Source organism: Gambusia affinis, linkage group LG12 (genome assembly GCF_019740435.1).
Source record: "Gambusia affinis linkage group LG12, SWU_Gaff_1.0, whole genome shotgun sequence".
NCBI classification, from domain to species: Eukaryota; Metazoa; Chordata; class Actinopteri; order Cyprinodontiformes; family Poeciliidae; genus Gambusia; species Gambusia affinis.
This window is the reverse complement of record NC_057879.1, coordinates 18,832,690-18,857,815: the sequence shown is the minus strand read 5'-3', so window position 1 is coordinate 18,857,815 and position 25,126 is coordinate 18,832,690. Positions and strand designations below refer to the sequence as shown.

The window sequence follows — 25,126 nt, the reverse complement described above, 5'->3', positions numbered from 1 at the left end:
TTTTTCCCCCATTGTGTACAAGATGCCAAGAAACTGCAGATGATTAACAACTGTATTGTAAATAGCATTAAGATAGAGATTGCAACAGATTCTTTTAAAATGTCAAACTTGGCCGCCTTCAGAAGATGTTCTAAGAAAGACGAGTTTAGAAGGCAAAAATCCTCCCTGGGAATATTGCGTAAAGTGGGTGTGTATGAAAGCCTCCCTCCATCTCCCCGTCACTGCTGAGATTTGGAAAATGTTCCAAAGGCAAGAACTTTCTAGACATCAGTTCAGTTTCTGTTAAGCCCTAAAAGTCAAATTCAGATTTTAATTCAAAACTGCTCTGCTTACTGTTTCTATCTGATGTCCAGTAAAATTTCTGAAATATTTCAACTAAGGGAGTTGAGCAAAAATATATTTTAATGCATTTTACAAATGGCATCAAGTATCAGGCTAAAAGTCGAAGCAACTCAAGCATACTTCGGTTTTAAATAATATTGGCTTTAAGTAATATTGGCTTGAAATGAAAAGCAATTCAGAGACAAATGGATTTAGTTAGATATTTAATACAAATAAGACCACAAGCCACATATTGCTAGTCTCATCAGGCCTGTATTTTTCTTCTTCTCACCAGAGATTTGTTTCTTCAAACATACTTTAAACCACATCCCTATACAAAAACACAGCATACATATAAGGTGTTTATATTTGTCAGAAACAATCAAAGAGCAAGCATTACATCCAAACAAAACAAATTATGACATACATTTGTAAAAAATGGCATCCAGACAGAAAAATGTGATGATCAGCAAATACACCGGATCCTTTTTCACAGCAGTGAGTGAGAGCATTTTATACTATATATCCTGGAATCATAGAGGATGAAGTGTGATTCTTTCACACAAGATGCTTTACTTTCATAGAAAGAATGAAATTCCTTTTGTTAATTCTAAGATAAACGTATCTAACTTCAAACTTTGTAGAGAAGAAGCTAAGGAATCCAAAAACACATCACAAAACAGAGCAACATTACTCGAACTAAGAGAAACTAGATGTAGCTATAGCTTTTACGTTGTGCTTTTTTTTTTATCCACGTAATCTGGTTCCGTTTGTTCCAACTCCGTCAGTTCTCTAAAGCCCATCCTATGTCGTACTCGGGAGAAAGATATGATCCTGGTCATTAAATCATGGTCTTCGAAATCACACATAAAGCCAAGGAAGGACTTCAAAAAGCTTCCCGGACAGAGTCAAGTATTTTCTCTTTATGTCCAAACTAGAACTAATGTCTCTTCCTCTGCTCATCAAAGAAACTCCATTGGTTCTCATATTATCTATCATACAAATAAACATGCACAATTACACACACATAATGAAGCTCGGAATGATAGCCTTGTTTGTTTTAAGATTTCATTCTCAGTTTTAACTGGCAAAACAAGAAAACCCTCCATTGTTAAACACTTCTTCAAATCATTATATTTGAGATAAAACTGGTGGATGTTAAAGATAAAACTAGAACTTTTCATTTTGTAATAATAGCATATTTTAGGTTACCTCCTATGAAGTGTACGTTGGTTATATGCAAGTGTTTAAGTCTGCAGCTTAGACAAAGTGCACTGGACAAGTCTTGGAAAAGCCACTGAGGGAGAATAAAGAAGGAGTGCAGAATACTGCCACCCCACCAGCAGCACTCAGTGATTTAGGTAAGCACACGCACATGGGTGTACACACACACCAACATCCTATAATCTTTCATAGAAGAAGCTTTCAAATGGAAATCCCTCATTTTTAAGCTGCTTTTGGATCAGCCCATCTTCGCTGTCGCAACTTGAGCGTCATCGCTTATATTTACATGTATTAATACTAGAGCTGTGGACTTTGAGGTTTGCTAGAAATCTTTATGTGCCTTACATGTCGAGAGCTTCACCATTAAATAAAATAAACAGCTTGCTGTGGGAGACATGACTGAAGAGAGATCGGACAAAACTGAGCAGCTCTGGTTACGCACGTAAGAATTTGTGGCCAACCACACAAAATACCATTTTAAGCATTTTCTCATTACACTGGAGATAAATTACTTTTTTCCTGATAAGCAATGGAATTACAACAGAAATCAATAACTTAATATATTAATTTTAAATAAAGACTGTTGTTAACAGAACACATCTGGTCTGCAAAGCTTGTACAACAGAACAACCATTTTACAACAACCGCTGGACAAGATACCATGAAGCTGCTTCATTTTTGCCACAACTAAGTGCGGATCCATACATTCTTGGCATACTCTGAGTTTTTACCTCGATTACAAACAATATCAAACATAACTCACTGCGCACATAGTTCATGACTTTTAGAAGAAGCCAACAGAAATGTGCGATGAGATTAAAGAGTGTCAGAAAAACTGAACTTCAAGCAGCGTTGCTACAGTAGGTTCCTGCAAACCAATGAGTTTGAGCATCACGGCTGGGGAAATCTGACATCAACCAGCTATTACAATCATTGTTCACTTTTTTGTCAGGTCACACTACACCTACTTAGTGGCAAACTCCTCTCACATGGTGTAATTAAGAAATGTGTAAAAAGAAATGGAAAAAAGTAAACTGAGTGCATTCTGAGTTACTAAAAGTATTCTTGAAAAACATATTTATTTTAGATTGCTATCCCTCTCCACAACTCAACTACAGGCCGGTCGTCGAGTACCGTATAGTGACCAGGCATTAGTAAGCGATTAGTCCATTTTCCAGTGGGGAAGTTTCAGCTGATGTTAATCTCCACTCGTTAAAATAAAATAAATACAGTTTTCAAGTTATGTTTTAGTTTAGTCTTAACCCTGTTTCTCTGTTAATCGTAGAGCTGCATGTGCCTAAGTGCTATTGAATCCACTCCACATGTGTTTAAGTCTTGTCCCACATAGATGAATGGCTGGTTGAGTGTGCAGCGTTAGAGCGGTTCATCGAGGTTGATTTCTGGTAGCGGCTGTCTCCAATAACAGAAGGAGCTAAATTCAGGCATCACAAAGGCTTCGTTCTGCTCTTTACTCAGCAGAGGGAAAACGTGCTCCACCAGCTCACTAAGTCTCCCGTAGCTGTGGACGGAAAGAAACGTATTAGCGAATTTTAGTTAGACGTTTTATATTTACAGAAAAGCAGCTTACAAGAAGTAATGTGCAACATTTAGCCAACAGTAAAGGACTCCAACATGCCTTTAGGTAATGACTGATTGCTAGTATGAAGGTATAACAAGGTTTTGAAAAGTTATATTTTATTGTAAGAGATGTTTGTATTTGATGATTGAGAGTGAAGGTCGCTCTTAAACCAACTTGATTTGAATCCAGGTGGTTCTTTTTGATTAACCTGTGAGCAAATGGAAAACTGAACTTTTGTTACTTTAAATAGGACCAAAAGCAGCAGAATTGCTCTTTAGTTTTCAGCTTGGCCAGAGTTTACAGTAGATTTTTTTCAAGACAAAGAGTAACCTAAATGTCAACAAAATAAGTGTCAACAGAAGCATCATTACAGTTGGAGAATAATTGAGACAATAACAAGCATGAGGTACTTAAGGATGAAACAAAGCAAGTTTAGAGCTTTGATGTTGAATGTGAGGAAGTTAAGAAACGTCCCTGTGAGACCGTGACTTGCAGTATCAATGAGATCATTCTTTTTTTTTCTTTTTTATTTACTCACGATGACTTGTTGCCCTTGGTCTGCTCCTGGATCAGCTCTCCTTTGGGGTTAACTGTGAAGATCCGACACAGCGGGACGCCAACCTCTTTATAGGCAAAAACATCCTGAATGGAGACAATAATAAGAGGTTCACTGCATATGCTGAAAATTAGAATTGAAACCAATCCAAATGAAGTGTTAAATGTCTTGGGTGTGCATGTTCTACGGATGGAAATACACATAAGGGTCTCTTCATTCCCTTTTAAAAAATAGGGTGAAATTATAACCTCAATAAAGAACATCTATAAAAGCTTTGGAAAGCCACACGAGAGAAACGCTGATAACCTCATATAAACATGCACACTGATATGTCACTAACATTAATCACATATTTCCTGTTTTCGTTCCTCTAAGAGCATTCGATGGAAATACTGCAGCTGTTAGAATAGATCAGCTTTTGTGTTTGTTTATTTTATTTAGTTTTTTCCTGTGCTGAGCAACAAAGTTTCTATGGTTGCTTCATGGGGTGTATGTGTTTATACAGCTGAAGACAGAAGAGGATGATACTCTGCCCATGCTTCCCTCCCTTCCACATGAGGTCACACAGACTCAAACTTACCAAGTGACCTCAACTCTGGTTCAACCCTGTACTGATTCCACTTGTTTGTGTCTGCTAACTGACAGCCAAAGAGTCATGTTGACATTGCAATACACCCTTGAGTGAAACGGCTTGTAATAAAAAAATAAAAATAAAAAAAAAATGAAAAGAAAAACAAAACAAGTTCATGTAGAAAAACAAGCACTTCAATATCTGGCACTCTGAGATTTTCTAATATGCATTAACTCACATTAGCTCGATTCCCAAAGGCAGCGTAGAAAGGCTGCTTATTATTCTGAAACAGGTTCTTGATGTCTGTAAGGCATTCGATCTTGAAGATCTCTGGTTTTTTCTCGATGACCTCCCTGAAAAAAGAAAAAAAAACTGTTTCATGAGTCCTCTGTTTGTTACCATATTAAATCAGAAGGTTTTATGTCAAACATTCTTTTTAGTAATCCATTCTATTAAATTTACAATTTCAATAGACAAAAAAACCTAAACTAAAGATAAAGACTCCTTAAGAAGTAAAATACTTTGATGAACAAGGTCTTTACAGGAAAATGTTTGAAGCAAATAAGACACTCAATTTGAAAAGGCAACATTACCGACGTCCATCGGATACCAGGCTAAAGTACATTGCCATAGCAACTACAATGTATAGTCTTCAAGGTTGTAAATCATTCCCACAGCTCTGACGCACGTCTCAAAATACACCTAAGTAGTGTTTTAATTAAAATATAAACACGGATCTACAACATACTTTTGCAGCATTACTTTTTCAGATCATATCTGATGATAAACCAGTACAGACTGTTGTATATTAAAAACGGAAGATACATGAGGACAAAATGATGTACCAAAGCCAACAAACCACTGACTGAAGTCCGCATAAATCTAGCAACTCTGACAGAAGGTGAAAGGTTAGACTGGTTCAACAGTCAACAAGATATCATGGGTAAAAGCAAAAATGCTACAAGCTATCCAATGCTAAATGATTAGTTTACACCCCAGATACATCTTGATGATCAGAAAATCTGATTTTTTTTCTGTCTGAATCTATTAGCAAATAGAATTAAATTGTCACTTATACCCCAACTACAAAATATCAGCTATGATTCTTAACATACATTAGCTCAAATCTTAAATAAACATAGATACATATCCATTTACCTAAGAAATAATCCAATTTAAAGAGAGAAAACTAAAGTTTGGTATTATGAGAACTGAATGTACATGAGAACTTTCTGGATGAAAATGTTGGTCATAATCACACTTTATTGTACCTGTGGAATGCAGAGAAGAGGCTGCTGGGAGACAGCATGAGCGGTCCTCGTGGCAGGATGATGCCTCCATCATTGACCCACTGCAGGTAGCCTCTCGTCATGTCGGCCATGCCGATAGCCCGAGCTGAGCAGTACAAGAATTTGTAGCCATTCCTGCAAATGAGAGAAAATGACAAACCACCATCATAACCCATAACTTCTATATAAAAGTTCAGAGAATTTTATTGTTACTTAAGTGTAGATTTACAGTGTCTGTTCTAGTCACCAAGGTTTCTCCTGTGTGGCAGTAATTTTTCTAATCTTTACTAAAGCAGCAAACAAAGGACTACAAATTTAATTACTTTCTTTTAGCAAGAATTATGTCGTGATTATAATTGAGCACACTGAGTCATCCACTTCACAGCATCCCACGCAAACACTGAGAGGAAATATCAACTCCTCAGAAAGCCAACTGGGAATCAAAGACGAGCACTCCTAACCACTGACCAAACATTCATTCTGTCCCTGTAATTAATCTAGGTTATTGTGCACTTACTCGGCCACAGAGTGGTACAGCTTGGCAATGCCCTGGTGGGTCCAGTCTTTCCCCAACTGTGGGAGAATCTGTCCAAACACATCTGATCTAAAAAGCAAACAAACATTATTGACATTATGTTGAAAGGCTTCCAAGTGGGAGACAGACCACTCAAAAGGCAAAATGGAAGAAATGTAATGTCACACCTTAAATATACGAAGAGAAAAATATATAGGATTCTTAGTACAAACTGTTCAGAGAAGGTTAAATAAGCCACACCCCACTACATTAACATTTCATCATGAATATAAAACTTTATGGGATTTCCTTTGCTAATGAGAATTACTGGCCCCATAGGGAAGACACAGAGTCACCCTCAGCTTATGGCTGTGTGCACTGACAGAATAAGATGTAAATGGGCTCATTATAGATCCTGTGCTTTTCAACCTGTTCTTGAAAGAGCACCACGTCACATGCTGGCCTTGGGGTTTGCAGAGATAATAAGCTCCAGTCGATCTGGACTTGTTTGATGTCAAACGTCAGAGAACAGGCATGAAATAAGCTGCAGACATCAGTTTTGGTTCAAAAGAGGGGCTTTCAGTGATATAATTTACTAAAACAGAAAAGCACAACATTCTGGATAGTTTTAAGTAAGTTCTTTAAATTTTAAAAGATTAAAAACATTTACTATCAGTAGAGATTTATAATGTACAATACTGTTGTAGACTTGACCAACATATTTGATGTGAAGAACTTTGGTGATGGCATTTTCTTTACAATTTTGCGTTTGTATTATGTAAAGCACCTTGCTACTGAAATGTGCTATACAAATAAACTTAATTGGTTGATTGAAAAGGAGCTCACAGCACAAATATTTGATTCTGCTCATGTGGAGATGTTTCCCCATCAGCCTTGAGGTAAAATAAGATGAACAAGTGACAATAAATGTGAACACTGCAGCAAACCTTCCATATGAGTTACAAATATTTATTTATAGTGTTATTGCCCGCCCTGCAGTCTAATCTGATCATCTAAGCTGAAAGCCATAAATACCAACAACTGAAAGTTATATCAGTGACAATAAAGAGTGCTGAGCTACAGATGGTGCTTTGCTAAAGAAAGAAAGACATAAAAAAAAAAAAAAACATTTCCACTTCTGCATAATGAATGTTTATGGAGCAAGAACCAAAACTGACAATCTGGGCCTTCACTGATTTTAAAATAGATCACCATTTTGCAACAAAAGTCAAAAAGGCTCCAGCATGACAAAAGAATGAATCGCAGTTTCTAAAAATATGCAGTGCGGTAAGCCAGTACATTTGCATGTATTTATACAAAAGAAACCCAATAAAGTGTTCCAAAATTAATCCCTCAACTCCCCATATGTGCTGCACTAAATGAAAAAAATGCAAGACAGACTGTTTTTCCATAGTTTTGGACTTTTATTTCCTACTGAGCCTTTTATTTTTTGAGACACCTACTTGGTGATGGTACCATCAATATCAGAGATGATGACTTTGTCATCCCAGTTCCACAGGTAGATGGTCCCCTCACAACGACATGTGCCTTGGTACTGAGTGGTGATGCTAAATGTCACGTCATTTGGTCCCTCCTTTAGTTTCAAACTAGCCTGGGAAAAAAAAAACAGAATGAAAAATGTGAGACCATCTGGAGGAAAAATCTATTTCATTCACAAGAAAAAAAAAAAACAAAAAAACATTGCAGACCATTGCAAACCCAGCAGGCAATGGTCTGCTGAACAAATTGTTTTGTTAAAATGCAAAAATTTGCACAGGTCTTTAGAGCCCCCTACTGGCACCAAGTGTAACAATATATAGCCGGCAGAGGGCGCTCTAAAACACAGAATAGAGACTTAGACAGTGCAAAGGTCAGTTATTTGCACCATCAAAGCACTACAACGATTCGTAAAATGAAATTGTGTAAAAAAAAGAAAAACAAAACAACTAATGAGACAATAGAACACCTATTCTATTTTAGAAAGCAACAAAGCACTTACTATCTGATCTGAGGAAAGACGTAGTGACTTCCTGTAAGTGTGGGGGGTGGAATGATGTCCATCTGCTGACTGCAGCCTCTCTTGGCAGGACGCAGCACTGACCTCCTTGGATTCCTCATCACTCGATGTGTCTCCTGGTTTCGGCCTAAAGGACAAAGCAGTTATGTTTATTATTTACCCCATGAATTACTAGTGAAAAAATACAGTGATAAAACATATATTAGACAGTAAATGAAGTCACTTTATAGATACAGGCTGCAAGTAACTACAAAATGACTTTATTGTTACTTTAAAGTAACTATAAAGTCAAAATATCATAGATGGATGAACTTATTTCAGTAAATCAACTCAAAAAGTGAATTATTAAAAGGTGAGATTATTAATCTTGATTTTGGATTATTCTTGATTATCCAAAATTTTGTTTCTATAAAAACAAAATATTTGATAAGACCAATAAAAAACATAGATGCAAACTGTTGAGGAAGACGACTAATTTGAGTCGCCCAGCAGACTGCCCAGCATAAAAAGGTCAATGATGAAGCTTGATGTTCAGTATTGTATTCAAGAACGTTAACGTAAAGTTAAATATGGAAAAAAAAAATTTATCCCCTCTGTATTTCATCTTAAATTGCTGCAAACCACATTGATTCTCAATGTTGATATTTAAATTTGACTTTTGGGGATCTAATTTTTTTCTATAAAATTCTTAACACAAGTTACAACAGTATTCCTCCGAAGTGCTGTGTGTGCAGTGAGTTCCATCAATATGTATGTGCAACTGTACAGTAGTGTGTCAAATCACTCAAAAGCAACAAAGCATAAAAAATGTTATTAAAGAGGTCTGGATACACTTTAAGTTATGTTATTCACTGCAGTAGCAGAGTGATGCAGGTGAAGAAGCAGAGATCTGTTGGCAGGGATCATGATGAGCAAGAAAGAAAAAAACTACAGCGAGCCTTTTCTCCCCACAAGCTGTTAAACACGCTCAGAAATTAGACAGGTGTTCTATCAATTACATTTTTGATCCACATTTGACTGATAAACTACCTACATGTGTTAATGTGCTAACTTAATGCTAAACCCAAAATTAACAAATAAATAAAGATAACTAGATCAATTATTCAAAGATGAAATCCATAAATTATCCCAAAGAAAAACTCCTTTAATGGCAACAGCACTATAAAACTGTGTGTATGAAGTATCTGATATAACATGAGTTTCAGTTTTTGAATTGAATAACTGAAATGACTCTTTAAAATTCCACTTTAATGAGATGCACCTGAATTCACAAATGTCTTTATTCCAATTCCACACTAAGTCCAGATTTAGTTTGATGTTCAATATTTCCACATTTGTAAACATGAATGTATAGTACATACGGTAAAGCCAATTTCTCGTGAGAAATAGGGGGTTCTCCTTCCTCTAACTGAGACTCCTCCTTGGTTTCAAGCTTTGTTTCAGACTAAAGAAAAAAAAAAAAAAGAAAAGAGAAGTTATTAGGAGCAATTAAAGTAGCTTAGAATCTAAAATTGGGAAAAAATATTATTAATAAAATGTGGGCAAAGTGTTTTCTTGAATTACCTATGAGAACATATACCTACCTGTTTGACTGAACTATCTGCTCTTTTTCGCCAGAACCACCAGCGACCTGATTTCTTTGGCATTTTCTCCTTCATCCAAGCTTCCTCTGTAGCCTGTAAACAAGAACAAAAAATATTTACTACTGGATTAATCATTCTTTGAATTTAGTAAATAATTAAGATATAAAATAATTTTAATTAAAAAAATTACCTTTGGTAAATTCTTCTGAAATGCCTGTAGACTTAGAATCAAGGGTGCAGCTAGTGTCCAGTTATAATATCTAAAAAACAAACCAAAACTAATTCAGACACATGAACTCCAACAAAACAAGGCTTTCAAATTAGATAGAATAAAACAAAACGTTTACAAACCTATTTCCTATCTTTACAACCAAGTTAGGGTTGTCTATGATTGCTGGATTTTCAGCAAATTCATGATATGTGATGATATGTTCCATAAATTTTTCTGCAAACACAGATAGCATTCAAAATTCATTACACACATGCATCTAAACGGATGATTTAAAAAATCTGCTTGTGTATAAATGACAACATAATATGAATGTCTTATTATCTGAAAACAGCAGGCAAACTTTATTGCTGACCTTTGGATATTTCAGCATTTTCTGTGAGACCTCCGCATAGAGAAAGAGTGACATCAGGGAGGTCACTGGCCGAGTCAGAAAGACATTCTGTCCCGCTGTCAGCAGCTGCACTACCCACGGACTGTGGAGACTGGGAACCAGAATGCATCTCTGAGTCGATCCAGTGCTTTGCTGTTGCCTCAGACTCACTGATGGAAGAAAGAATGAACAGACCAGAAAGGCAGACAAAAAGTAAGGATGTTCAAAGCTGTAGGTTGAAATTGTTATTATTTCCAGTTTTAAAATACAGTGCGTGTTTAATAAATAAGAAGTGAACGTATTAAGTGTTTCTTGCGTGAACAAACCTCTTGGGAAAATATCTTGCAGCCACATCAGGTTCAAGGACATTTAGGTCATCTAGGTAGATGTCCTCTGGACCCTGATGCTGACTCCTCTTTGGGACTCCTGCACATAAAACATAAAATCACTTGCTACTTTACAGTGACTTATTAACAGCCCTTATACCTTCTTACAATTTGCCAAATTACAACCATAAACAATGCATTTTTTTAGATTTTGTGTGATTAAACTAACAAAAGTAGAGAATAGCTGTGCCTTTCTATTCAGCTACACTGAGGCAATGTTTTGCAGAACCTGTTACAATTGCAGCTGCATGTTTTGAATTTTATTTGATCTCTGCCTCTGGATCTCTATGGGTTGGCGATATAAGTGAGCCAATGGCAAAGATGAACAACGTGCAGTCCAAAGACCAGCAGAATTTATAATGAGGTTGAGAAGACGGGGACTGCTTGCTAATTAGGAGTTTTTTTTGTTTTTTTTTTATTTATCAGCAGGAAACATTTATCTTCTACTGCAGAGTTATGCACTGCTTTCGTTTTGGTTGATTATAACCAGTTATATTAAAATACACAGACATGTCAAAGTTCAAGGACTTTGTGAGGCTCTGCTTATATTTTTTTTAAATTCACTGTAAACCAGAATGTGTGACACCCAGTGTACCTTTCTTCTTGGAGGGTGAATCTGTATGTTGGCTGTTTGAAGGGGTGGAGGTGGTCACATTGGATGGAAGGACATCAGGAGGTTCTGCTGGGGTTAAAGGACTCACAGATGTTACGGTGCTGATGCTTGATAGACTATCGGGTGTTACAGTGGTGACAGGGGTACGTGGCTCTGGCTTGACTATGGTACACACTGAGGGGCCTCCATCTTCCTTTTCAGTCTCTGTTTCATTCGCCATAGCCTCTGAGCTGAGGATGACGCGGAAGTGGGTGTTTTCTGATGGGGTGATGGTCACTGTCTTAAGTGGTTCAAGTTTTTCTTTCCTTGTGACCTAAATATTAAAACGGCAAATGTCACTACAGAAAACATGGCAAATTGGCATCTGCTGTGACTTTTACCGGAAAGAAGTACTTACCCTGGTTGTTTCTGGAAACTCCCCCCAGGTCCACTGCATATGGGACTCAGCCCTCAGCAAACTCTCTGACGACTTCATCACCAGTTCGGAGTCACTCTTTGGGGAAAAGGCCTGAGACAAGCTATGACTGAAAGACACAAAGTGAAACACAAACAATGAGCAAAAGATAAACTTTTTATGCATCTATGCTAAAAACATACTTGAGATGCAAAGCTTAGCTTTACACATACCCATCACCTGATGGCCATTCACTGTCGGACAGTGGGTAACCTTCCAGATTATGTCTGACTGTAGGCAGTTTGGGGTCAATATCACGGATTGTTGAAGTTGAAGGTGACCTACATCCAGAATGCAAAATATATATATAAATATAGATGTTGTTAAAAGTCTTTCCCAGCAGTCCTTGAACCAAAACTACCTCGATACATGTGGTGCAGACTCTTCATCAGAACTGAGATCCATCTCGAAAATCTCTTCGTTTTGTCCAGTGCCCGACACAGTAGTGGTTGTAGCAGCGACAGAATTACCAGAAGACACTGGTGGGGTCAGTTCTTCTCTGCGAGGGTCTCCTTTGTGCTTCTTTCTTCGTCTTTTTTTCTTTTTTGTGGCAGTGGCACTGGGAGCAGGGGGCTCAGGTGGGTCTTCTGGGTCGAGAGGATCATTATCATTTGGATCTTTAGATGCCCGGTTCTCAACTTCCGAGATCCAGAACAGGTGACTCTCAGTGGGTATTGGGGATGTGGCCAAATGGGCAGGAATAATCTGCTGAAGTGGAAATTTGTCAATAAATGCCTGAAAGCTTAAGCAACAACAAAACAATAGATGTAGAGAGGCAAGTACCAATGCAACGTGAGTAGCTGTCTCGATAGGAGAAACATTTGCAACTGTTAATGTGTCAACTGAACAAAGTGGGTGGATTTCTCAATATAGACCTTGCTGTTTTATTACACAAAAAGTGGTTTGTTTAAAAAGGGGATTGTAAACTGCTTAACTTCTTCTCAAATGCATTATTTGAAACTTGATCTAACATTTTTCTTTCAGTCACAAACTGTTTAATTTTATTTCCAAATTAATGATGTGTGTATTTGTTATGCTTACATTTTCCTCTTCGGCTTCCTGGACAAAAAAAGCCTCTCCATTGTCACCGAGTTTCATATGCAGGTCTACAGGATCACCATTTACTTCAATATCAATCTGAAAAAAATTAAAGAAAATTCAGGCTGACACAACATGAAAACTAAGAAAGTAATCAGTTATATTGAGGGTTTTATAAGAAGATGTTGGCCAACGGTGGTTTAAATCAGAAAGTTTGAGGCCATTTGAAAGAATGTCCCTTTCAGTTTAAAACTCAAAAGTTGAGCTCAGTGAACACACCAGGCTGAGTGCAGAAATACATTTAAAGGCAAGATGTTTTCTCTACTGCATGTCAAGACTTGTCTGTGGTTCAGTCAGGGGGCAAAAGATTGAATGACAGAAGTTAACAAGAAGTTTTAACATTATGCAGGTAAGTTGCTCCATTTTTTTCTTTCAAGCTTTCTACCTGAAGGTCTGACTGATCCACAAGCTAGATATATATATTTAAAAAAATAGACTTTTTCTTCATGTTTGAATATGAATGTAAATAGTTTGGAGTACTATTTTATATGAGGACCAGTTCAATATGTATGTAATCAGAGACATTACAGTGCTTCAGAGATGTGTTTATGCCTGAAGACAACAAAAAGGAGTGTAAAATGGGTGACAATTAAAAAAAAGCAGTTAGCTGCCAACAGAACAAGTTGTAAAAATGTCTTTTTTTCTCTGCTGTATTTTTCCAAAGGTATTCTTTCTCAACTTCTCACCTGGGGATAGATTCATGTTTAGTTAAGCTGGGCCAACCACAGAAAGCAATGGTTTAATCAGCTATGCAATCTAAAGATCAGAAAGATGGCACTTAAAATAAAAAATACAAACGATTTAGGTAAACTCATGTTTCACCTCAGGGATTATAAATCCTAACAAGCATTCAAATACCCAGAGCTTTTATTCTGTGGAGCATCCAATAAAACAAGGCTTTTTGAGTTTGCTGGGGAAACCCCAGTGGAATGGAGCCCATTCTGTAATGTAACACCACAATAAAAAAAGTAGTAACATCTGGAAGACACTACAGACCAGGCTGGCTATGTCACACAAGTGCTCTGCAACATGACACCAGTTCATCAACATTGGATTGAAAACCACAACCACCAGAACGTTCTTTGTCCTCCCTCTAATAGATTGCTGCTTGATTTTTCCATGTGTTGTACTAAACTTTTCAGCAGATGCTGGATTCTTTACAGGTTAGAGATGAAATTTCACCTGGTGAAGGAAACTATAGCAACTAATCTGAGTGTGGCTTTGAATTTCAGGCTCTAATTAATAATGAGACAGAATAAATTAGGCTTCTTCCTATCCACTTACAGTCAGTGAGAGGTTAGATTCACTTCAAGTGGTTATATTCACTCCAACAGCTCACTGCAAATATCCTCGAGCTACTTTTCAGCGCAGGTAATGGGTACCTCATGATGTTATTGATTAGTTTATTACATGAACTTGCATTAGTTTCACTAAATTAATTTACTTTCATATTACAAAGCACAAATGAGAGGAAGATATTAGCTACCATGGTAAAATTGTGTTTAATTAATATTATTTTCAAATGGAAGGAGTACTTTGTGGTTGCCCTCCAAAGTGACTAACTAATGTTGAAAAATGTCTGCACATAAGAGACAAATATATTATTTCATGAAATAACTTCCCAAAAGGCTATAAATACACAAAGCAGCAGCAGTCCTCACTTATTTTAAAACTGAGCCTAGGAACAGGTAGAAATGTTCATTCCTCAACAGCCCTTCTGTGAGCCACTGAGGACATTTTCTGCCCTCCCCCATGCATTCAAGTTGTAGAGCAGTTGCCATAGAAACAACTCATTCATTCCTTTCCAGGCCCATCAGCATTCTAGCTAAGTGGATAGACAGACTCGGGTTAAAATAAATTTTTCTTGTATACCAAGTAAAAAGGATTTTTCAGAGACTCTCTAAACAAGAGCTCCACTCACATTATATACTATAAGTGTGTGTGTGTGTGTGTATATATATAGATATATATGTAAATTTATACTATACAAATTTATAAATATAAATTTACCATAACATAAATTTAAATATTTCATTAATTCATTTGAGTAAACCAATGTAAATTTTTACTCTAACCACATTGATACATCCATTTTCTAAACAAACTTAAAAAAAATAAGTGCAATTTTATGGTCATGACAAATTAGTTTTTATCTGTATGCTTTTTCTAAGATTTGGTTAATTTCTCTGCTCAGATTAAAAAGACAATGTACTAATGGCAAGTGAAACGAGGTTTTGCTGTGCTTTCCAAGTTATACAAATAACAGCTCACACATTCTTACAACTTGCAATTAAACATAACAGAAGAGAAAACTGAAATCGAACGCACAACTCTCCTATTGCAGGACAAGATCTCTTCTTGTTAATATCAATACTGACATATTTTGAGCCTTTGTAATTAGCCTTCTCTTAGAGATTATTTTTTGCGTGGAAGTACTCTACCAGTCAAAAGAATTGAAGAGCTGACATTTTAATCCGTCTTTAGCAACTTGTTTTAGATATCTGCACATCACACGACATAAGCGAGTTTTGGAGATCCTGAATGGTTATCCCTTTGTCTCTGTATGTATATATAGGGCAGTGTTAAAAAAAATATGGAAAAAGAAAACTCACAATTCATTTTTAAATGTCAGTCCTAATTTTAATGTGCCAAACATAAAAAAGATGGCCATGCTACAATACACTGATGTGAATCTCTCTCCTGATACTGAAGCATCACTACCAAACTGGATGTATCTTTCTGCCCCTTCTCAGCAATTAGGCTAATGAAAAATGTGCTACAAAAATAGTTTTTACCCTAGTGAGAAGCAAGCACTCAAAATAACCTAACTGTTCCAAAGCCAATATTAACTGAGATATCTCAGAAAAAAAAGAAATAGTATCAACTATTTTTGGGGAAAATAGAAGCATCTTTGTTCTGTAAGAGCAAAAGATTTCACTGGTGGAGTTGCATGTTGTGATCTCTATGCGTTTGTTTAATGAAAAGCCAGAGCTATTCTTGTGGATGATAAAAACTGCAGCATATATTACTGAAAAAAATCTTTTAAAAACAAGTATGCATCTTTAAGGCTGCACCCAGTAATCTACTTTTGTTTCAATTAATGAGTTGCATCATAACAGTTGATAAGGAACGCAGATTTATGGACAAAACAATGATATACATCTTTTTAAAATGATTTGCATGATGTGTTTTACATAATGAGCTCATTAAAAAAAAAATTTCACATCAGTATTATTAAATAAAGCTGTTCACAGGCAGGGAAGTGGTCCACAAAACAATTCCTAGAGGGTCACCTTCCTCAGATTCTGTTGTGACCATGCTTCGACACACACGTTTCGAATGGTCGTTTTATTTCCCTGGTGTCATGTGCCACAGAGGCCTAGCAATAACTCATCTATTCAAGTAAGGTGTGGTAACGTACAAAAACATTTGCAGGACAAACTATTCAGGGCTTGAGTTGGACACATCAAGTGCAGCACTAGTTGTATGCAATCAATTGTATAACTTTGTTGCATTAGCATTATTCTAATCAAATTCTTTGCATCACAATAAAGCATATTTTCATTGCACTTTTTATGACTGGAAAAAGGATTTTAGCACGTCAAGGGAGCAAAGTATAATGTTATGTAATTTACAGTAATGTTGATAAGCTCATACATACCACCTGAATATCCTTAATGGCATGTACCATTTTCACACAGATTCAAAAACGAAAAATATAATATTGAGGAAAACCAAAGGACTGAAAACCAACAACTGATTTTTTTAAGCGGATATGCCTGCAGATTGCTTTTCCATTTCCAATTGACTCATGACTGATGCAAGTAGGATGAAAAAACTATCAAGGACAGATAAGTGAATCGTTTTATCTTTCACCTATAGTTCAAATTAATTCCTTCGTGCACATTGCTAGCAAAAAGCTCTAACTGGTAGACCGAAAGCTGCTTGCTTGTAGAAGCAACCAGATAAGTAACAGCAGTTGTACCATGGGGGTGGATCCAGAAATATGCTTTTGGTTTCTTATATACATTGCAGTTTTTAACTGTGTAACAGTTTGTTATAGAATTTTATTTTGATACATCTATGTTGAAAGTTAATCAAAAATGTCCATATGCTAGAAGAGACAGTTTAAAAAGAGAAAAAGTTTAAAAAGAAAAATCTTGTTGCCAAGGTGGAAATCTTGGCACCAAGATGGAAACCAGTTGTAAATAAAATAAAGGCAATTATTTAATACATCTTGAAATGCTTTTTCCACAAGAACTTTAACACCATCAATCTACATAAAAGTATAAAGGAGAAAACTTGAGGACAAAAAGTGCAACTTACTACTTTTTCTTTAGAGCGCAGGACACCCAGCTTGCCAAAGCGCACGTGGAATGGGGAACATTGGTAGGTCCCATCTCTCTGGCGGACAACAACAACATCAATACAGCCCGACAGCGTGGCCTGATTGATGCCTTTATACAGTTCTTTGACTGTTACGAGGACTTGACCAGCCAATTGCCCCACGTAGTTCATGGTGTCCGTCTTCAAGAGGGAAAAAAAGAAGAGAAAAAAACAACTTTTACTTACACTTAAAAGACCTTATGAATACACAAAACAATACAGTTCAACTGTTTATGAAATAACCTGGTCCTTTTGTTTTACTTTTTCTTTCAGATTTTAGTTCTCTCTCTGCTTGCCTTTGCTATAGTTGTTTCTCTGAACCTAAAGACTGACAGAGAGCATTGTTTTCCCATGTCTGGCTACTGTCCAACATGAGCAACAACAGAGCGAGCAGCAAAACAATGAGATAACCCCAAACAGAGGTCCCACTGCTCTGCAAAAATGGAAGCAGCTGACATTCTGTTTACAGTGCCAACTCCCAGCGAACTGCATTACTCAGGTTTTACTGCCTTGTTAAATTTGTAAATGTGGTTAAGAATTAGTACTAAAATGATTTTCAAAACATTAATTCTTACAGATATATTTGTTTAAGCAGAAAGTTATTTTTGCAGTTTGCTGAAATTACTAAAGCAAAGAAAATAGCATACAGGCCAAGACTGAATTTGATAAAGTTCTTGATGCAGAGCAACAGAGGCTGTATATATATCCATTAACTTCACAAATAAACATGATTTCAGTTTGCTGGGTCAGGGTCTAATTTGGTGAAGACAGTAAACAAATTCCCATGTTGACTTCATCATGTTTATATAACCTGATTTTTCCCAATACCACAGCAACCTTTGTTCGCAATCTCACCATGAGAGGACTAACAGAGGACTTAAGTGGGAGCAAATGGGGCAATTTTTCAAGGGTAGAATACATTTGGTGAGATATTAACCTCATTAGAGCAAGCTGCTAATTTATGCACCTAAATGTCAACAAAATAAAGAAAAGAAAATCATTCAACACCAACATGTTTCAGTAATGGACGCAATTTTCCATGAGACTAAATAAAAAACAAATGTGTACACATAGACCACTGTTCTTGGCTCTTTTTCCAAACAAGTTCCTTTTACAACCTATAAATTTTGATATTGGAAAAAGATAAAAACATATAGACAGATTATTTCTTTGGTGTTGAACTTGATATTTTCCAATAAAGTTGAAATGTCTTTACATTACAACTTTTGTATGTTGGCTCAAGTTTAAGCTTGAGCCAACATACAAACAAATTTTTTACATTATGAAATACAAGTGAGAAGAGGTCAATGCTAGCAACATGTTTTCTGCTGACCAAAAAAAGTTGCTTTCCAATCATTCATGTGAACACAACTGAATAAGAGATGTACTGATAGTTACAGGCTTTTACTGACCACTACTGATTTCCATTTTTGTATTTGCTAAAACTGGAACTTTAAAGTTATATAAAATTACGCATTCATTTGTCTAAGGGTTGTTTTAAAATCAAAACTTAAAAGCAAAAACATACTGACGGTAAAATAAAAAGAACAGGTTCCTGCTAGAAGCAGTACCTTTGAATTAAAATTTTTATATTTCCATTCGTGTATCAAAATACATATTCTTCAACTTTATCAGATTTTTACTGAATTCAAAATGATATTTATTAAACAACATTAAATGTGTTATATTCCACTTCCAGGAAAACAGAAATTAAACAAGTACCGTACAAACAAATTGATGCATTCTTTCAATCAGCAGCTCAATAAATTGCTAAACATTTTTTGTCAGTGTAACTACAGTTCAAACCATTTTCAGGTTGGGTAAGATGAGCATTAAAACAAGGTCAAACCAAAAAGAAAAGAGATTGTGTGGGAGGCAATAAAAAAATTGTCACTTTGGCAAGGAGGGTAAAAAACTCATTTAGAAACTACAGTTAAACTAAAAGTGAAAGATAATGGTCACAAGAAAGCTGTAAAATTACAAATCCAAAGGTCGGCTCTTCTGAATGACAACTAAGAAAAGCTTAAAGAATGCATTCATAAAAAAAAAAAAAAAAAAAAAAACTGCACCATATTAATACAGAGAATGAGATGAAAAGAATCAGTCTTCAACATAAGCAGACATGAGGAGAAGGCCTCAAGTCAAACATGGTTGAACTGTTTCAAACCATTACCCTGTTCTATGAACTAAGCAATATCACAGCTGACCAGAAGAGCCACAAATTTTTAAATCCCAGTCCCATTTTCACAAAACTGAGTTCTTAAAAACATTCAGGGTCTCCAGTCTTTTACCATAAGCTGGGACCAATTACAAAACCCTTTCAGACTCACCAGGGACCAAGATGACCTCAGAGAGGACGACTCATCAGCTTCACTATAGTCTGTGTTGTCCTCTGTGTTGCTCCCCAGGAGCTCCCACCTTGTCCTGGATCTCTGCCTCTTCATCTCAATAAGTGGAGCGGAGGTCATACATGACAGACCTCAAGATACTCTCCTGGGACCAATATCTTTTGCCTTTGGGTTCCAGCGATAGTTTAATGCTGCCATGCTGAATCCAATATTCAATAGGACCCACCTACTCACCTTTGAATGATTGCCCCTGAGGTAAATACAGATACGTTATCTGGAACTTGTGGCAATTGTGCAAGACAGTCGTAAACACCGCCATCCTTCTTCTGGGATTTTCTCTTCAGAACGTGTACTGTACTTGTACTCATCCAATCAGCTACCAGGGTACAGCGATGTAAGCCAATGGGATGAGATCTTTACAGTGGCAGTGTACGGCTGATAAGGTGAAGCTATTTCCTCTGAACGAATACGCAATGTTTTCTTCTGATAAGAGTAAAAGCTCGGGGGGGCGGAAGAAATACCAAACTGCTGTCGTCTGCACCATTTTTCTGTCACATGTACATTACAATCTTCACTGTGTGTTCTTGTTATTGTGCATAACTTATCAAAAGCGAGGTGGAGGTGAACGACACCAAGTTGCTAAGGTCAGCCTACAGTTGATCTAGTGTCCTAGACTTCAACATGTTTTCTGCTGTTCATTATTAATAAGATAAAACAAACTGCAAACACCGAAAGCATGAGAACATTAGAAATGATTGAATGTTTATATTCAACAGTCTAATGACAGATTTGAGGGACTAACAGGTGAAATGCAGTCCAACTAATAATGAAAAAAAACATGTTATTCTCATCAAGGAGCTCTCCCTGATCTGGCCTCGAGGATCACTCTGGCTAGTCTGGCTCCCAACTGACTGCCCAGGAGGAAAATAATGTATGAGGCCCTTTCCTGCTCCAGAAAGGGCCTCAACCCCGCCGACTCATCTGCTCAGTCTTTTGTAAACAAACCAAAAAGAAGCAATTGGGCTTATAGAGTTGAGGACTTATTTCTTTGTTGTGCTAAAACTCCTTTTGAAAGTAAAAACAGCAATGAAGTATAAATTAATAAAAGACAATAATATTTTTTTCAAATATGTGTAATAATACACACAATGCCTAGGGACATACCAGGATCTCACAATATTAAAATGGGATAATTTTTTCATCCAGAGGAAGAGTCTCACACAGCATGTTTCATTTGTTGTCAGCGTTACTTTGTCAGGGCTAAATTAGCATTTAAGAACCCTCATGGGTATACAGTAGACAATAAATAAATGGTGAGTCAAAAGCAAGAGAAGAACAGCATGTAAGCACTGAACTGAACATTTGAAGACACTGAATAAAAAGTGTAAGTGAAAAGGTGTTTCTTTGTTTTTGAAGGAATTTGAACTGGATCAGCTGCATACCGTTATCTAAAGCTTTTAAACTGATCAAACAAAAACTGACTCTATAAAGTTGTGTTAAAATAGTTTGTGATCTACAAAATGACTACTCTACCTACAACAAAATAATAATCCATAAACTTATTTTTCTCCTGTAGACATGTAGATAAAGTAAACATCTGATTCACAGCTTCAGCAGTTGGCCGTTTTGCTGTTATCAAATTAACTTGCACTGCTTAAAATTTAATATTGAGCTCAAAGTCTATTTTAGTGTAAAATAATTTGATCAAGCCTGAATAACTCCATACTGATCTCAGATTTATTAACATTCAGTAAATAAATTTTGGAGTCAATCTTTTGTCTGGGTGACATCAACATGTTTTCTTTGTAGTATTCAACACTAGGCCTGTTGCAATAAGCAGTAAATCAATTAATCACATGATATATTTAAACAAGCTTAATAATATCCATTTGCATGATTTTTCCTTTCTGTATTTCTACCAAAAACTGGATGACAAAAGTCTTCAGCCTGGTTTATTGCTCTCATCCAGCCATTTTTTTAAAGGACAATTTTGTTTACAAATATTTTATAATTAATTGTATTTGTTGTTTAGGGTGTTTTTTTTCTTTGTTTCCTTTGGATATTCAAAATATCTTCTAGTTCCAGAGTTAAATGTTCATTAAGATTTAAAGTTTATTGCTCTTTGACAATGTGTTTTTGCTGTATTATGTCATCAGCATTTTATTACTTGAAAATGGTCAAAAAAAGATTGTTTATCTCAACTTCAGGGACCATTTATCGACTAGCAATTTTTTTTTATTGTGACAGGCCAATCAAACACAGAGTAGATTTTAGCTAAAAATTACCTTTGATTTGTGAATCATTTTAAAATCATGTTGAAGTCTGATCTTATATCCAGAACAGAACAGCATAGAAAGTCAAAGTCCTGGAAGCTAAATGTATTTCACTTCTAATGATAAAAAAACACTATAATATTATAGCACATGAAAAGTAGCAAATAACCAACCTACATAAGTTAGTAACAACCTTTAACTTGATAAAAATATTTAAAATGATTATCAAAATAAAATCTTATATAATTCTAAGTATATCCAGAGTCATCTATAATATAACTTGCAACATAATCCCAATATGACTAAGCCAAATAATTCACTGACTAGGTTCATGTTACACTACTTCAAGCATAAACACAAAACTAGAATTAGCTCTTCCAACTCATTATGTGGGTATAATTAAACCAAGACGACCTAAAACAGACAGAGCCCTCTTCAATTTTTCCACATTCCGCAGTGCTAATAATCCCTAATATTCCTCCAAAGTATAATTTCCATGCTTATTTTCCACAGTTCACCAAAAATTCCTAGCTGCTGGGAATTAGTCGTTTATAAAACAAAGAGCGTAAATGTTAAGTCTGACATTTTCAAATCATACCTCTTTTATAACAGAAAGTAAAGCTTTTTTAAGGATACCAGTCTTGCTCTTTAAATAGTAAAGACAGTAAAATGTGTTGATCACTAAAAAGGGCGCCGATTAGTAGGATTTAGTTCAATTTAAAAACCAGGGTTTCCTCGGGAAATGACATAGGCAGTATTGGTATATAATTACAAATTTAACTTGGCTCCTGCAGCCCACACCCCATTCAGTAAGTTTAAAGAGTGACACAGCCAACAACATGAGGACAAGCTGGCCTGTTATTAGCTTTAGAAAGTAAAAAAATTATACTACTCAGATTGAAAGGCTTGTCAACTAAAACTAATCATTCATTTACTACAGGTGTGCCAGCCTGAAAGGTCTGTTAAAGTAACAAAGGTTTGATCAATCTAGAAAGAACAACAGTTTCCACATTTCACATCGGGGATATGCGATTATATACAAAAACAACAGGCATATGTTAAATTCACTAATCACCCTTTGTTGAAAAATCTGCTTGTTTTTTTCCTTATTTAAAAGATATTAACCATGAACCAGTATGAAATTCTTACTGAATGAAAAACATGTGATCTCATGAGATCTGAAGCTTTCTTCATTTTGACATTTCATCTCTGATTAACCACAAAGGCAGAAAGTGAGAAAATACTTCAGTCTTATGGTTCTTTCAGCCAGCTGATGAACAGAGCACAGCAACATGTGAAGGAAGGGCAGTGCTGGGTTTTCTCCATATACCATAAACAAACAAAACTTCACTCTCTCCCACACTTTTTCTGCCAACATTAAAAGGATTGTGGGAACAATTAATGGCTACTGGTTTGGATCTAATTAATTTGAATTGCATCAATGACTCATCACACTTACCTTAATGAACTATGCTTATTATCATTGCATTATATTTTGGCTGTAGATTTTTTTTTTTAAAAAGCTGAGCAAATGGGTAGTTAATTTGCTTAAATACACAACTAAACATGCCTGGCTCAAAAATAAGTGACTTTGACTTCAATGGTAAAATGGCACTATATCTCAGGATCTGATACATACTGTTGTTGTTATTAAATTTGAAGTGTTTTAGTATTAAAGTTGCTATATAACAGTTTGAGTTACAAGGTGCTTGTGTTTTCAGTGTCCCCCGGACAAGTGTTTTGTTCCGCGGTGTCAGCACGCTACAACTCCTGTAACCTTTTTAAAAACCCAAATTAACACAGGTCAGCTGATCTTAACACCGTGTACTTTGCCACCTTCGCACTTATAAACAGACATCTAAAAATTGTAATAGAAAACATTATACTAGAAATCACAGCTTCGACAAGAAAAAAAAAAAAGAACGCGACACATTACGCACGCTGGAATAAAACAGACGGAAATACAAAGAGAAAACGAAAACAAAAAACAGCATTTGTTTTGACCGACGTTGCTTCTCGATTTTACACATCAACTTCATGAAAACGTGAATGAAAAACAGTGGAAAGCTGGACAGATGGAAATGAATGGAGTCGAGGTTCTGCTAAGCTCAGCTAGCCCCATAGTTATGGCTTGGTTGGAGCTTACGTTACCGTTAATGTCAAACGGCCGGGCGTTAGCTAATGACAGCAACTCACTCGGTAGATGGTTTCGATGAACACTCGGTAGGTACATTCATTCGTTTGATAAATAAATGACAAACCCAGTAATTTTGGCTCGCAGTCAAACTGCTTCCATATAGCTAAAGGGCAGGTTAGCCAGCTTGACATGCTAGCTACCATTAGCCAATGGTAGAATCAGAAATATACGTTAACATGCATCTCAACAACATTAGTCAAATCATTCACCTAATAAGTTCTTACTTCTCGGTTCCTTGAGCCTGACTGCTGCCTACTCAGGAAAGTTGTAATGTCTTCAGTGAATCCCCATAATTTCTTCGTGAAACTCCTCTGAAGCCTCTTGACGTGTCCCTGTTTGGACCACCGTGACCGACTGGTTTGTGTGTGAGTGCGTGTGTGTGTGTGTGTGTGTGTGTGTTGAGGTGAAGAGACACTGAGTCGGCGCAGCTGGTGGGACGGTCGACAACTCACGGCTGACTAATTATTCCTGTAGTCAAAAATACATTTCAAGAGCATCGAATTTTAACACAAGGTTTATAGAGTTATATTGAACTTTGTTCTTATGTTATCAAGCACAAAACAATTTAAAACTATCTACATTTTAGTTTGATTTGGTTTCTTTTAACTTGCCATATTATGTGGGCATGTTATATTTTTTTATTTTACTAGTAAGTAATTGTTTACTCTACCAAGTTCATTTGTTTGCATTACTTGCAGCATATTTCAATCTCTTGTCTCAATAGGGAGCCATGCTCGTTTGTGTGAGATATTGCTTTTTAGGGATCTGTGGATCAGTTTGTTATACCTGATTCTGGAGGTGTTGTTCTTTTGCATCCTATTTTCCACATAAAGATGCACCAATGACTTGACCAAAGATTGGAATTGGCCAATTTTCCTCTGAAAATGCAAATATTTGAAAACTTGTTTTTTTTTTTCTAATTCATTGTGTAGAGTCAAAACTAAGAACGCTAACAAAGATCTATCTATAAATACACAAATCAACTGCACTTACTTTTTTAAAAATGCTTTGAATTGGCCAATGTTTAATTCTTGCTGCTATTTATTGCTATATATGCATTATGACAGATAGTCAACAATTCACAGGTAAGTCAAGTATAATACCTTAATTGAATT

At 36.1% G+C, this 25,126-nt stretch overlaps 1 protein-coding gene across 5 annotated transcripts; it reads right to left on the bottom strand.

The window, feature by feature from the left end:
- Positions 1-528: 528 nt before the first annotated feature.
- lpin2 (lipin 2) lies at positions 529-24,424 on the bottom strand. 5 transcript variants are annotated; one of them, XM_044135493.1, is made up of 20 exons: positions 24,236-24,424; positions 17,134-17,334; positions 12,751-12,846; positions 12,071-12,417; positions 11,883-11,990; positions 11,653-11,779; positions 11,238-11,568; positions 10,583-10,682; positions 10,239-10,426; positions 10,006-10,099; positions 9,845-9,914; positions 9,655-9,747; positions 9,433-9,515; positions 8,054-8,198; positions 7,518-7,666; positions 6,058-6,144; positions 5,523-5,675; positions 4,490-4,604; positions 3,663-3,766; positions 529-3,064 (listed from the first exon to the last, which is right to left on the bottom strand). In XM_044135493.1, exons 2-20 carry the CDS (start codon positions 17,323-17,325, stop codon positions 2,920-2,922), a joined length of 2,727 nt encoding a protein of 908 aa, XP_043991428.1. In that variant the 5' UTR covers positions 17,326-17,334; positions 24,236-24,424; the 3' UTR covers positions 529-2,919. The 5 variants fall into 5 exon arrangements, with proteins under 5 accessions (XP_043991428.1, XP_043991427.1, XP_043991426.1 ...); XM_044135492.1 differs by having other exon boundaries at positions 12,071-12,414; positions 24,236-24,377; XM_044135491.1 differs by having other exon boundaries at positions 24,221-24,357.
- Between the last annotated feature and the right edge of the window lie 702 nt (positions 24,425-25,126).